A 14,834-nucleotide genomic window follows, 5' to 3' on the forward strand; every position below is an offset into this window, starting at 1 on the left:
TTCAAAAGTTATAACCATTTCAATGTTGGATTTTTGAACTGCTGGTGGCGCTATAGAGTTGGTCCTAGAGACTCAAAAATTGCTACAATTACTTTTCATTACCATCACTACAAGTGTGCCAAATTTCATCATTTTCCTATGTATGGTTCATAGGGCTGCCATAGACTTCAAGAGGAGGAAGAAGAATAATAATAATAATAATAATAAGAAAACTAACAGATACAATAGGTGCCATAGCCCCTTCGGGGCTTGGCCCCTAATAAGAAAACTAACAGATACAATAGGTGCCATAGCCCCTTCGGGGCTTGGCCCCTAATAATAATAAGAAAACTAACAGATACAATAGGTGCCATAGCCCCTTCGGGGCTTGGCCCCTAATAATATAAAATAATAACAATAATAATGTCAATTTTTATATCAGTGAATTTCCATAAAGTTTTAAACATTCTGGATAACATCTGAGAAATGACATGCGGATTTGACACTTCCACTGTAGACAACCTCTGACAGTTACACCCAATTGTGGCAATGCGTTCCAAATTATTCATTCAGGTTCTGAACCTTGAAAATGACTTTGTTGTTTCAAATTGTGTTTTGTTTGCAGAACCTGATTTTACCAATCAGATTTGAGGGACAAGTTTACAGTTCAAGTTTAGGCTTACAACCAGGGTCAGCTGCTTCTGCATCAGTATTATCGTTTTCCTCTGTTTTTAGGGATAACATATGGGTAGGGTTAGGTTTAGGGGTAGGGATATGATTATGATTACATTTTCAGACAGGAATGTTGTTCCAGGATCAACAAAATATGTTGACCCAGGAACACATCTAACTCTGCAAAATCAGGATGTGCGTTCTGTATGCTGTAATTTGTTGAGTCAGTTTGGTTTAAAGAGATAGTTCACTCCAGAAAGAAAATGTTCTCATCATTTACACACCTATTGTTCCAAACTCAAAATAACACAAATGAAGATATTAATAATCTCTAATAATTTTTTCAGTTGTACTTGCTAGATTTGCAAGAAAAAAACTATTTTGTTCTCCTGTTGACCATATTTGATGTGCTATTTGTATGTATTTTATGTAAATAAAACACTAAATTAAATCTGTTTACCATATAAATTGACCGTGTCTCTTCAGAAGACTTGGATTAAACCGCTTGATTCATATGGATTACTTTTAGAATGTCTTTACGTACTTTTTGAAGCTTGACAATTTTGGTTGCGTGGACAAAAAGAACGAGAGAGTATTAAAAATATCTTAATTAGTGCTCAGAAAATCAACAACATGACAGTGAGTAAATGTTTAATTACCGTATCAGGTTTCATAATTAAACCTAACACAGCTAAAATGGGAAAATGGTGTAAATTTTCATATTGTCTGATTAAATTAAATCTTTAATTGTATATTAATGTAAAACTACAATAAAGAAAAACTTTAATTACATAATGTTATATAATACAATGGCAAAGAGAACCACACAAAACTTGTTTTGAAAACAGACAGGTGTTTCATTGAAGGAAAAAAAAAATTATCAGTGAAATATGATTAAGTCCAGTGAAATTAGAAGTCTAATCTTTACAGAAGTTATAAATGTATCAGTGCAGATGGTCCATGAATCCATTCTATGTTCTACACCTGGAACTCAAAAATGTCTGCTTGTTTCTTGGCTAGTTTGGCCACCTCATCACGGATGGCTTTGACCAAGGTTGAAGTGGAAAGGCTGCTGAGAGGGATGCTGCTGATCGGATCACCAGGCTCTGCTAGACTCTGCTGGGATGCTGCGGTGGAGGAAGAGGGTGGATGGTCTGGACCACCATGAATGGCCTGGCGGTGGTGCCACAGGAGAGGGCTGCCCTGAGGATAGTGAGGGTGAGGAAAGGCCTCTGCGTAGCCTGGTAAGGGCATCTGAAATAGAAAACAGGTAACATTCAACAATGCCTGTGTTAAAATCAGTCAGCAAGGGTGTAATGTTATTTAGTCTTGACCTGTGCTGCAGTTGACCAAACTCTACACTTAAAAAAGGGAACCAATAGACAAATGCACAAGAAAGAGACACTCACGATAAGGAAAACAAAAAGCTTAAGGATCTACTAATATAATAAGTATTATTAGTGACACTCCATTCAAACAAGTTTGAATTGTGTGATTTGATCATTTCCATTAAACTATGAATTATGAAATCATAAACAAATCACAAACTCTGAACAAGGGTCACATTGTCACCAGGGTTGGGCATAGTTCAAAATTTAAGAATTGACTCCTCGAGTGTAAATTTGAATTGAATTGGCCACCCTGTCAAAATGCTTAACCCCGCCATCAAAAAAAAAAAAAAAAATCTTGAATTGTTTTCAGTTTAATTTATAAAACTAAATATAAATACCTAAAAATGTGGCAGTTCATTCTGGGAAATAATGTTGTCACATTTAATTATTAAATAAAAAGGTTTTTGCTATAATTACATTCATCTGACTGGACAATGAGGTCATTTCATTGTTTGTTTGTTTTACTCTTCTTGTCTGTGTTTACTGCAAACATTTTGAAACTTCTTGTTTATTGAACAGGGCTGATGAAAATCTTAGGGAAAAGTTAAGAAAGTTCTTAAGATAATTTCCAAGAAGTTTGTAAGTATGTTCCTAAGTGCAATTCATAAAAACTGAAAATTAATAAATAATATTAAAAATATCTTCATCTGTGTTTCAAAGATGAACATGGGTTTGGAATGACATGAGGGTGTGTAAATAATGGCATAATTTTCATGTTTTGGGTGAATTAATACTTTTAGAAGTTCTCAAATGTTTTTGAGATATTTATCGATTGTAATACTTTTGAAGACAAGGCTTTGATGTGGTCTCATTGTATACTATCCTCCTAATGAGGCTGCTTTGTCTAATACAACATGTTACGCTCCACGCGTGTTTTGTGTTTTGTTTTTATTGATCTGTGCACGTTAGTGTACTTTGCACGTGTTGGCTGTTGTGCTCATTATCTTCTCTCTATCTCTAGCTCACTATCTCTGCACGCAGGTTGCTGTGATTGGCAGAGTTGGACGTCAGTCTTCATTAAGGCGGCGCTTGAGAGCCAATCGGAGGCCGCACAGCTGGTTTAAAAGTATGGCGTGTTCATTCATGCTTTCTCTCCGGAGCGAATTGAACTCTCTGTAGTGAACTGAGCTCTTTGTAGTGGAATGAGTTCTCTTACGAGAGGTTCTCTCGTACTGTGTAATATCTTACGCTAGGGGAAAACCTCTTTTCCACGAGATACTGAAGCCAAAAAATTATCCTTAATTTTGCAATAATGTAAAACGCATTGCAGCAGCATGCAGACATGGGCGAGACAGCTTGCGCGCCCATTGGCTGCTCTGCGGCAACTGCACCAGCCTATCGAGAGAGGCCCCTCATGACGTCAGAACCAATGAGGGCGCTTCGCGCCCAATATGTCATGTCCCGCCAAAAGAGGGTGGGGCTCGGCAATAAATATAGCCTCGAGAGGCTGGTTTGACCAATTTTTCATCTCTTCAGCGAAGCTCACGCATCGCTGGATCCAGAGAGGAAGCAGCGCCGTCTGAAGGAAGCACTCAGCGGGATTAGCGCCACATCTGAAGCTGCTGGACGACAACTCGCCGCCTTCAGTCGCCGTTCCTGCTCACGCTTTCCGGCGTATATATCCTTTTACTGCTGTGTGTGTTCGCCACCGCGACACACATTTTCTCTAAAAGAGCACGAGCGTCTTTATCAAGATGCCTCGTTCATCCTGTGGCTCATGCCAAGCTCCACTCAGCGACGGGGACCACCATGTCATCTGTGTTTCCTGCCTGGGTGAGGATCACGCAGCTCTCGCGCTCGCTGACGGCGGCTGCCCTCACTGCGAGTTAATGCCTATGGTGACTCTGCGGACTCGCCGGGCATTTTTCTCCGAGACTGCACCTTCGCCCGCTGCGTTGCCGCGCCGTAAAAAAGCGGGTCCCGGAACCTCCTCCATCCCGCGAAAGCTCGCCGGTGCGCCCGCCAGCTTCGCCGCCTGCTTCACCCGAGTCTCTCGCTGCCGGTCAGCGGCCGCGGTCTGCCGCCACTTCCGCCATGGGGGACTACGAGGAAGCTGTATGTGAGGAGGACGACAGTTGCTCTCTCCTAGCGTCGGGCAGTGAGGACTGGTCGAGCTCTGCGGACCTCGCACCGTCTTCTCACCGGCCCCCTGGGAAAAGAGCCAGCATTGAAGCGGAGCTTATGCGTCTACCTTGAGTGGTCGACGCCCCAGCAGCCTGCACACAATCGTCTGGACGGTTGTTTTCTGCAAAGGGACCGTGCTTCACAGCCTTCAAGACCAGCCCCCTTTCTTCCTGAGCTTCACGAAGAGGTCGCTAAGTCTTGGAACGCTCCCTTTTCAGCTAGAGTGCGTGCTCCCGTGTCCGCAGCATTCTCCGTAGTCGACGGTGCTAAAGACAAAGGGTACCACTCTCTCCCCCCCGTCGAGGAAGCGGTAGCCGCCCATCTTTGCCCGCCCTCCGCTGGACGGCGTGCTAAGACGGCGCTGCCATCTAAAGCCTGCCGCACTACGTCAGCTTTGCACGGTCGCGCTTACACCGCCGCCGGGCAGGCTGTCTAGGCGCTTCATTCAATGGCCATACTCCAGATCTTCCAGGCCAACCTTCTCCGCAAGATGGACGAGGAAGGACCGGAAGCTGTGAGCCTGCTGGATTTGAGGAGCACGACGGATCTCGCCCTTCGCGCCACTAAATCCGCTGCACAGGCCATAGGCCTCTATCACCGTGGCTGAGAGGCACCTGTGGCTTACGCTCTCGGAGATGTCGGACTCAGAGCGCTCTGCGTTTCCCGACGACCCCGTCTCCTCCGCTGGCCTCTTCGGATCTTCTGTCAAGGATTTCGCAGACAGATTCGCTGAGGTTCAGAAGACATCGCAGGCCATGAAACATTTCCTGCCCAAGCGCTCAAGCTCCGCAGCAGGTCGCTCTAAACAGCCGTCTGCTCGCAGCTTCCAGCCGCAACCCTCAGCTGCCGTCGCCCCACAGCGCCGTCAGGCCCGGGATCAGAGACCGCGCTCTCGCTCCACCGGCCGCCGCCCCCCGCTGCGCGGGCCCCGCCCGAAGATCGTGGTAAAGCCCGAGGCCCCTAAGCCTTCCTAACCAGCTTAGGGAAGCAACGGTGTTCAAGTCCCGCTGCGGCCGGACTTCCACCGAAAATTTTCGCTCGTTCAGTTCCAGTAATTGCGACTGTTCCAGTGTATTCTGCAGTAAACAAGTCGGCAACACAGCCCGCTTGCCTGCACACAAACGCCGTTTTTACGGCGACCCAGATAAATCCCATAAAGAGTGTATTTTCTGGTATTCCGGCCACGGCCGATGGTGTTATGAGTGTAATAAAAATGCCCACTGCCCAGTGCCCATTCCTACACACAAACACGGCCCGCCACACACGGCCCGCACAAATAAAATCGACTCATGTCGATTGTGCACCAAATGTAGTGATTGTGCCCACGTCCCAGTGCCCGCAAACACTACACACTACATGTCTCACGGTTTCTGTAAAAACGAAACCAACGCACATACAGTCTGAACAAACAGACGGTGTTCTCAGCGTTTTGCATGGGCCCGATGTCCCGCGCCCTCATTCGCTCACAGACATAATAAACCCCACGGGGTTCGCCCCGCTCGCTCTCTCTCAGCACACCGCTGTAGGAGAACTGAGCGCGGGCAGGCTGCCCACTGTGATCAGCGCGCCCCCAGTCTCACACGCTGCAAGCGCGGCGTTCATGTTACAGCACAACGGTGCTCTCTGCCCGCCACTAGGTCGCGACCAGAGCCCAGATATCATTCTACCCCTACCCAAAAAAGACGGGGGTCTCAGACCCATTCTGGATCTAAGACGGCTAAACAAAGCACTTCTGAAACGACGGTTCAGAATGCTCACGACCAGGAAAATCCTCTCGCAAATTTGCCAAGGGGACTGGTTCATGTCGATAGATCTGAAAGACGCTTATTTTCAAATTCAAATAGCGTCACGTCACAGGCGATTTTTGAGATTCGCCTTCGAGTGCCAGGCATATCAGTATGCAGTCCTGCCGTTTGGCCTATCCCTGGCACCTCGTGCATTCACGATGTGCATGGATGCTGCGCTCGTACCCCTCAAGCTCCGAGGCATACGAGTGCTGAATTATTTGGACGATTGGCTGGTTCTATCTCGATCACAGTCAGAGCTCATAGAACACAGGACCATATTACTCGATCACCTCGAGAATTTAGGTCTCAAAGTCAATTGGGCAAAGAGTTCGCTGTCTCCCAGTCAGAAAATATCCTTTCTGGGTACAGAACTGGACTTGCTGTCTATGACAGCACAACTGTCACCGCAGCGCAGGCTGAATATTCAGCGCATGACAGAAACTTTTCGCCACGGCACTTTAGTCCCGCTCAAAAAGTTTCAGAAAATGCTGGGTCTCATGGCTTCAGCATCTTCAGTGCTTCAGCTGGGTCTGCTTCGCATACGCCCACTGCAGTACTGGTTAAAACGAGCGTGGACCTCCGGTCTCTTGCGCCTCAAGGTCGATCAGAAATGCATCGCAGCTCTGAAACCTTGGACAGTGACCGATTGGTACCGGTCAGGTGTAAGCCTGGGGACTTCCTCGAGTGTGAAGGTGGTGTCTACGGACGCCTCAACCTCGGGATGGGGAGCGCTGCTAGAGGGCAGACCGTTCTTCGGCCAGTGGTCAGAACGGGAGAAGCTTCTACACATAAACTGCCTGGAAATGATGGCAGTCGACAACGCGCTGAGGCGTTTTTGTCCCCATATAATAGGACACCACGTCCTGGTCCGTTCGGACAACATGTCAGTGGTGGCTTATATAAATCACCAAGGAGGTATCAGATCCAGAACCCTTCACAGGCTGACGGATCACCTCCTGGTCTGGGCTCAGCACAATCTGCGCTCGCTCAGAGCAGCGCATGTGCCCGGCCACCTGAATGTGGGACCAGACAGACTGTCCAGGAACAATCTTCCGGCAGGGGAATGGTCTTTACACCCGCAGACAGTCAAACTGCTGTGGAGGACATTTGGCAGAGCGAAAATAGACCTATTTGCGTCTCAAGAGAACGCTCACTGTCAGGAATATTTCTCCAAGAGCAGGGATGTGCTGGCCCGCGTCTGGCCCCGCTGCCCGCTCTATGCGTTTCCCCCGTCACGCTTCTACCCCAGGTGTTAGAGCGAATCAGGGAAAACGGATGCCCGGTGCTACTCGTCGCCCCATTATGGACGAACCAAGCCTGGTTTCCAGTCCTGATGCAGCTGACGAGTACCGCCCCGTGGCCGATACCGGTGAGGCAAACGGCTCGATCTGGCATCCTTGCCCGGAGCTTTGGTCCCTACATGTGTGGGCCATCAACGGGTACCCGTTAACCTCCCAGCGGGAGTGTTAAACACGATCACGCAGGCTAGAGCTCCATCTACGAGACGGCTCTATTCCTCAAAATGGTCTGTGTTCACTAGCTGGTGTACAGCGCGTGGCACTTCACCCTCACACTGTGGGGTGTCGGAGGTTCTTTCCTTTTTACAAGAGCTTCTGGATAAGGGCAGAGCCCCATCCATGCTCAAAGTTTATGTGGCGGCCATAGCAGCGTTCGCTGAACCACCGCTTGGCCAGTCATTAGGAAGGAACGATTTGGTCATTCGCTTCCTTAGAGGAGCTAAGAGGCTGAATCCTCCCAGACCTCCCTCGGTTCCTGTTTGGGACCTTTCCACGGTTCTGGAAGCCATGAAAGGTCCCCCATTCGAGCCAATACAATCAATAGACCTAAAACACTTGTCTCTAAAAACAGTGTTTCTTCTGGCTCTCGCTTCGGTGAAGCGCATAGGGGACTTGCAAGCGCTCTCAGTGAGTGCGACGTGTATGGAGTTTGGACCTAATGACTCGAGAGTCATACTCAAACCAAAGCACGGATATGTTCCTAAATCCCTCAATACACCGTTTAGGGCACAGGTGATCTCCCTGTCGGCTCTGCCGGTATCTGAAGAGGAAGGGGACACAGGCTTCCTTTGCCCGGTCAGGGCGTTAAGAGCCTATGTGTCTCGCTCATCCGTTTTCAGACAGACGGAGCAGCTCTTTGTTTTGTTCAGCAGACGTTCTAAGGGACTAGCCGCGTCAAAACAGAGTTTATCCAGATGGATAGTTGACGCTATAGCGCTAGCTTATACATCTAAGGGCCTGCAATGCCCGTTAGGTGTCAAAGCGCACTCCACGAGAGGCATGGCCTCGTCGTGGGCTTGGTCTAGTGGGATTGCCTTGCAAGATATCTGTATGGCGGCAGGCTGGGCCTCCCCGTCTACATTTATAAGGTTTTATAACCTCGAGGTTCCCGCTTTACAAGCTAAGTTGCTCTCGGTCTAAATTTTCAGTACTGCCTGCCCGATGCTATCGGCTCAGGATGCTGAAACAGCTAGAGCGTCGATCACTAATCGTCTGTATACTTCTATGGGCAGTGCGTAAGTCCCCCATATTCATCAGTCCAGGCCGAGTTCGCCCTGGCTGTGTGGAACACTTGATATAATCTGCTCTTATTAGAGCTCTATATTACAGGAAGGATGCTATTCTAGCCCCTCTTCCCGGATTCTCTGTGAGTCCCATGTGATTAGGCACTGTATGAGCCCCGGGCACCTGCCCTTGGGACTTTAGTAAGTAAGTAAGTAAGTAAGTAAGCTTTATTTCTATAGCACTTTTCACAGACAATGGAGTCACAAAGTGCTTCACAGAGTTAAAAATAAAAAATATACACATAACATAAATGCACATACAATACAAAATTACACATATACAGTATATGTGCCACAATAAAAAAGAAAACATAAAACTAGTTAAAAGCTTGTCTAAAAAGATGTGTCTTTAGGTGCTTTTTAAAAATTTCTACAGAGTCCAAAGCTCTCAAGTCTAATGGAAGAGCGTTCCAGAGCCTTGGAGCCACCACGCAAAAAGCGCGGTCACCTCTCGTTTTTAAACGTGTTCTAGGAACAGTTAAAAGATCTTGACCCGAAGACCTCAAAGAACGGCCTGAAGTGTAGGCATGAAGTATATCCTGGATATACGCCGGAGCTTGATTATGCAAGGCTCTAAAAGTAATAGTTAAAATTTTAAATTGCACTCTAAAACTAACTGGAAGCCAGTGAAGAGCCTTGAGTATAGGTTTAATGTGAGATCTTCTTTTGGTCTTTGTTAAAAGTCTAGCAGCAGCATTCTGAACTACTTGCAATTTGTCCATGGAGGAATTGTTTAAACAAGTGTACAGTACATTGCAGTAGTCAAGACGAGACGAAATAAAAGCATGAACAAGCATCTCCATCTCATTATTAGAAACTACAGATCTGATTTTAGCGATATTCCTGAGATGGAAAAAACAGGAACGAACCACAGATTTAACATGACTGTTAAAACACATAGATCTATCAAAAATGACACCTAGGTTTCGCACAGCATTACATTCTGAGGGTGATAGAGCCCCAATGGCCAGTTTAATCTTGGGAAAAATGTTGTCAGGAGCAAAAATCAGCACCTCAGTTTTATCTTGGTTTAGCTGCAAAAAATTGTCTGCCATCCAATTGTTGATGGAGGCTAGGCAGTTATGCAACAAGGACAGTTTGTCTAGCCTATCAGAGTATGATAGGCTTTAGTGTTGTATCTCAAGCACGCACGGCGTTTTACACTGTGTTCCCCTAGCGTAAGATATTACGCAGTACGAGAGAACCTCTCGTAAGAGAACGTACTCGGTTACTAACGTAACCTCGGTTCTCTCTAGAGAGGGAACGAGTACTGCGTATCTTGCCGTGCATGCATCACACTCTGGTTCGCTTCGGCGATGAAAAACTGGTCAAACCAGCCTCTCGAGGCTATATTTATAGCCGAGCCCCACCCTCTTTTGGTGGGACATGACGTATTGGGCGCGAAGCGCCCTCATTGGTTCTGACGTCATGAGGGGCCTCTCTCGATAGGCTGGTGCAGTTGCCGCAGAGCAGCCAATGGGCGCGCAAGCTGTCTCGCCCATGTCTGCATGCTGCTGCAATGCGTTTTACATTATTGCAAAATTAAGGATAATTTTTTGGCTTCAGTATCTCGTGGAAAAGAGGTTTTCCCCTAGTGTAAGATATTACGCAGTACTCGTTCCCTCTCTAGAGAGAACCGAGGTTACGTTAGTAACCGAGTACGTTTTCTGTAGTGAACTGAGCTCTTTGTAGTGGAATGAGTTTTCTATAGTGAATCGAGTTCTTGTGTATGTCTCTGCCCGCGGACTGAGTTGTGTGCTATGTGCTTTGTTCTTTGTATTGTGTTGTTTACCTTTTCATTTGCTCTGAGGTATCGGGCAACAGCTGATATAGTGGGAAAAGAACGCAGGTCAGTATATCGCGATATACACTGCACCCGTAGCAGATGATTGTCTAGACACACTAGGTAAGAAGTGAGCGCCACTTAATGTATTTTCTGTTTTGTTAGGTAGTTCAGTTAGGGTGCCGGATGCACCGAAGATTTCGGTTTATTTTCTACCTTTTTCTTTGGTTGGATTAGGTTTAGGTTAAGGATTGTTTTGTTATATTTTGTTCTTTTCTTTGGCGCCGCTTGTTCTTTTCCCATTTATTGTTTGTTTGTTTGTTTACATTATCACATTGTACATAGCGCTTAGGCCTATTATTATTATTATTATTATTATTATTATTGTTATTTTACTGGATCTAGTGGCTTCGGCTTTATGTGAATAAAAATCCAGTAATTTTTCTCTTTCAAAGATTGTCTGTCATGTTCTTCCACCTCACTTCACATCCAGCAGCATATTAATATATAAATGTTATGGTACATTCCCTAGACTTTTAAAGTTCGTAACAACAAATTCAAAACTTTACATTTAAATCTTAACCTATCTGATTGTTGTCTCACCCACGGACCACTGGCTGAACGTCCGATGCATATGGTACACCTGAAACACTTCAGGATTTACAAAGTCGTCATCTGATTGGTTGAATTCTACAGGATGTCCAGGAGACGCGTGTTGCGTTCTTTAATGGTCCACCTGGAAACAAAGATGCTGTGACGCCAGACCCCCTCATAGAAGAAGAATGCTGTCGTGTTTACAAATGTGACAATGGTCTTGTTTACACTGCAGGTCTTGATGCCCAATTCTGATTTGTTGCCTATATCAGATTTTTTTGACCGTCCGTTTACATGTTCTTTCAATTGTGACCCATATCCGATTCATGTGTTTACACTTGACATACTATCTGAAACGTCATGCATGTTTAAAGGGGGTTCTTGCACAGATGGACGAACGTGAAATATGCTTGATGCTAGCTTTGCGATGTAGCCTATGCCAAGTTTGCCAAACATCACCATGATTTTGAGGCGGAGGAGGACGAAAAGGGCCATCATTGCAGCCTGCGCATATGCTTCAGTTATTGTGTGCGAGAGAGATCTCATACAACACAATCTCATGAAAGTGCATATCTATACCACTAATTTTATTTCTTGTGCCATTTATACACCAAAAATTTTTGCATGCAGATACGCACTGTAAACCCCTTGGGTAGGATTAAGGGTGTGGAGTGCGTGTGTATTACACGCCATAAAGTGCATATCATATGCACGCGAAAACTGCGTATCATATGCACTCAAAAACTATTTTTGCCGTAAATGGCACAAGAAATACAATTTGTGCTATAGATACGCACATTCATGAGATCGTGGTGGGCTTTAACGAGGAGCAGCGGGTCTGAAATTGTAGGATGAGCAAGCCAACCTTTGATATGTTGTGTCAAGGTGTGTCCACATTCCTCTCCTACGACACGACAATTCGTCGGGCCATCCGTTCCTTTGCTGTTGCACGTTGGGTTTTCTCTCGTCATTAAACCACGGAGACGTAGCCTAATGCCTCAGAAAATCCGATCTGACTGTTTACAGTACATGACAGTCGCATTGGCACATATATGATTTATTTCCATATAGGCCATGAACGAGGCCTGAAACCGATCTCGAAATATCCGAATGCAAGTTTACTCTGTCATAGAACATATCCGATCTGTGTCACATTTGAGCAAAAAATCGGAATTGGGTCACATTTTACTGACAGTGTAAACGAGGCCAATGAGCGCTTTTCATGATCAACTAAACACTGGATTTTCAAAAGTATGTGAAGTATGTAAATTTTGCGGCATAGACTCTTCAAAATACGTCCAAGAGTTTTACACATTGGTCTGTTATTGTAGGGACATCAATGTTACATTTTCACGCCCGTACACATGACACGTAACAAAACGAACTGTGATTGGTTGCTTTACATGTCAGTCAGATGGGTGGTCCTTGGCCAATGAAAGCTGCTATGGAGTCTAGACCTTCTGCCGTCAGACTGAAGGTCTGGCTACGCAAAACTAATTTGATTTTCTCTTAAATGTTTTTTAGTAGCAAGCACTGGCTATTTACTTGCTAAGTTATAAAAGTAAAATTTTGTAGTAATATGTGTTATATGCAGATATTTTATATACTTATTAATTCATTAAACATCTTACCCTTGGGGGTTTCAAGATAAATTGGAGATTATCCTAAATTTAAAGCATTATTTACTTAGATTTTTAAATCTTTCCCTACCAGCACTATTTAAAAAAAGGTTGCCAACCACCGCCAGCCTTTTTGATAATTTTCACAAAAATGTAATGGCCCCCAGAATATTTTGTTATGTGAATATTTGAACATGCAACGTATCAAAGGAAAGAACAGGGCCTTTGCTTTTAAACTTAAATTAAACTGTTTTATTCTAGATTTTTGAACATTTTGAGCAAAAAAGCTGAGAAAATTGCGTTTTTGCAAGCCTTTTTTAAGGTGCATAAGCAATGCTTTTATCGCTTGCTTCTGCTTCTTCTTTTTTTGCCTGTGTTTTGATCCGGGGTTCTGTACTCTTTCAGAAGATGCGTAATAGCCCACCCTACCATACAGTTATGGCCAAAAGTGTTGGCACCCCTGAATTTTTTCCAGAAAAGTATTGCAATCACACATGTTTTGCTATTCCCGTTTATTTCCTTTGTGTGTATTGGAACAACACACACACAAAAAAAAAAAAAACAGAGGAAAAAAAGCTAATTTGACAATTTCACACATAACTCTAAATTTTCACACAAAATTATTGGCACCCTTTCAAAACTGTGGATAAAAAAGTGTGTTTCAAGCATGTGATGCTCCTTTAAACTAACCTGGGGCAAGTAACAGGTGTGGGCAATATAAAAATCACACCTAAAAGCAGATAAAAAGGACAGAAGTTGACTCAGTCTTTGCATTGTGTTTCTGTGTGTGCCACACTAAGCATGGAGAACAGAAAGAGGAGAAGAGAACTGTCTGAGGACTTGCGAACCAAAATTGTGGGAAAATATCAACAATCTAAAGGTTACAAGTTCATCTCCAGAGATAGATGTTCCTTTGTCCACAGTGCACAACATGATCAAGAAGTTTGCAAACCATGGCACTGTAGCTAATCTCCCTGGACATGGACGGAAGAAAAAAATTGATGAAAGGTTGCAACGCAGGATAGTCCGGATGGTGGATAAGCAGCCCCAAACAAGTTCCAAAGAAATTCAAGCTGTCCTGCAGGCTCAGGGTGCATCAGTGTCAGCACGAACTATACGTCGACATTTGAATGAAATTAAACGCTATGGCAGGAGACCCAGGAGGACCCCACTGCTGACACAGAGACATACTGTAAAAAAGCAAGACTACAGTTTGCCAAAATGTACGTGAGTAAGCAAAAATCCTTCTGGGAAAACATCTTGTGGACATGTGAGACCAAGATAGAGCTTTTTGGTAAAGCACATCATTCTACTGTTTACCGAAAACGGAATGAAGCCTACAAAGAAAAGAACACAGTACCTACAGTCAAATATGATGGAGGTTCAAATATGTTTTGGGGTTGTTTTGCTGCCTCTGACACTGGGTGCCTTGACTGTGTTCAAGGCATCATGAAATCTGAGGATTACCAAAGGATTTTGGGTCGCAATGTAGGGCCCAGTGTCAGAAAGCTGGGTTTGCGTCCGAGATCGCTGGAGAGTTTTGAAGTGGCCAGCAATGAGTCCAGATCTAAATCAAATGGAACATCTGTGGAGAGATCTTAAAATTGCTGTTGGGAAAAGGCGCCCTTCCAATATGAGAGACCTGGAGAAGTTTGCAAAAGAAGAGGGGTCCAAAATTCCGGGTGAAAGGTGTAAGAAGCTTAATGATGGTTATACAGGTCCTAAACATTCCTCAATCCAAGGCAGATGATGGATTTATGGCTAATGCCTCGTTTCCACTGAGCAGTACGGAACGGTACGCATTTATTTGCGTTTCCACTATCAAAAGTTGTGAATGGTACCAAAATGCCGAACCGTACCGTACCACTTTTTAGGTACCCTTCCATTGGGGTACCTAGCACAGTGGAACGGTACTAAAAGGTGGAGCTAGACTCACTGCAGGACGTTGATTGGTTGACAGAGAATCGTCACTTGCGCGTGCTACAAGGGGAATGACAACATAAGAAGCGCCATTTTTTAATATACAGTTTAATATAATACTACTGTTACTGTATCACGAAATGTAATTTTAAGAGTTTTTCAGGCGAGAATGTAGTTGTTTAAAGCTCAAATCTGTGGTTTATTTATAAAGATGATTTTTTTTTTTTCCCCGGTTGTGATCCATGCGTTCAGCGGGGCTCGGCGCTCATGTTTCCCGGCTGGTTGAGCCTCTCCTCGGCTAATCTTCTGACGTTCGTCGCTTACTCCGACGGTAGTGGTTAAACATGAGATATAATTCGTCTTGTGTAGACCTAACTGGCGATC

The 14,834-nt window shown here is 44.9% G+C and overlaps 1 protein-coding gene across 2 annotated transcripts in view; it reads right to left on the minus strand.

Annotated features, from left to right (window-relative positions):
* Nucleotides 1-461: 461 nt before the first annotated feature.
* The window catches only part of kiaa1549lb (KIAA1549-like b), a 235,947-nt gene continuing 221,574 nt past the window's right edge, over nucleotides 462-14,834 (minus strand). For both annotated transcript variants that reach the window (XM_079874251.1, XM_079874250.1), the window contains one exon: nucleotides 462-1,905. In XM_079874251.1, the coding sequence (XP_079730377.1) occupies nucleotides 1,630-1,905 (276 nt within the window). In that variant the 3' untranslated portion in view covers nucleotides 462-1,629. The remainder of the gene's footprint in view (nucleotides 1,906-14,834) is intronic.

This window comes from Squalius cephalus, assembly GCF_949319135.1.
Source record: "Squalius cephalus genome assembly, chromosome: 6".
NCBI classification, from domain to species: Eukaryota; Metazoa; Chordata; class Actinopteri; order Cypriniformes; family Leuciscidae; genus Squalius; species Squalius cephalus.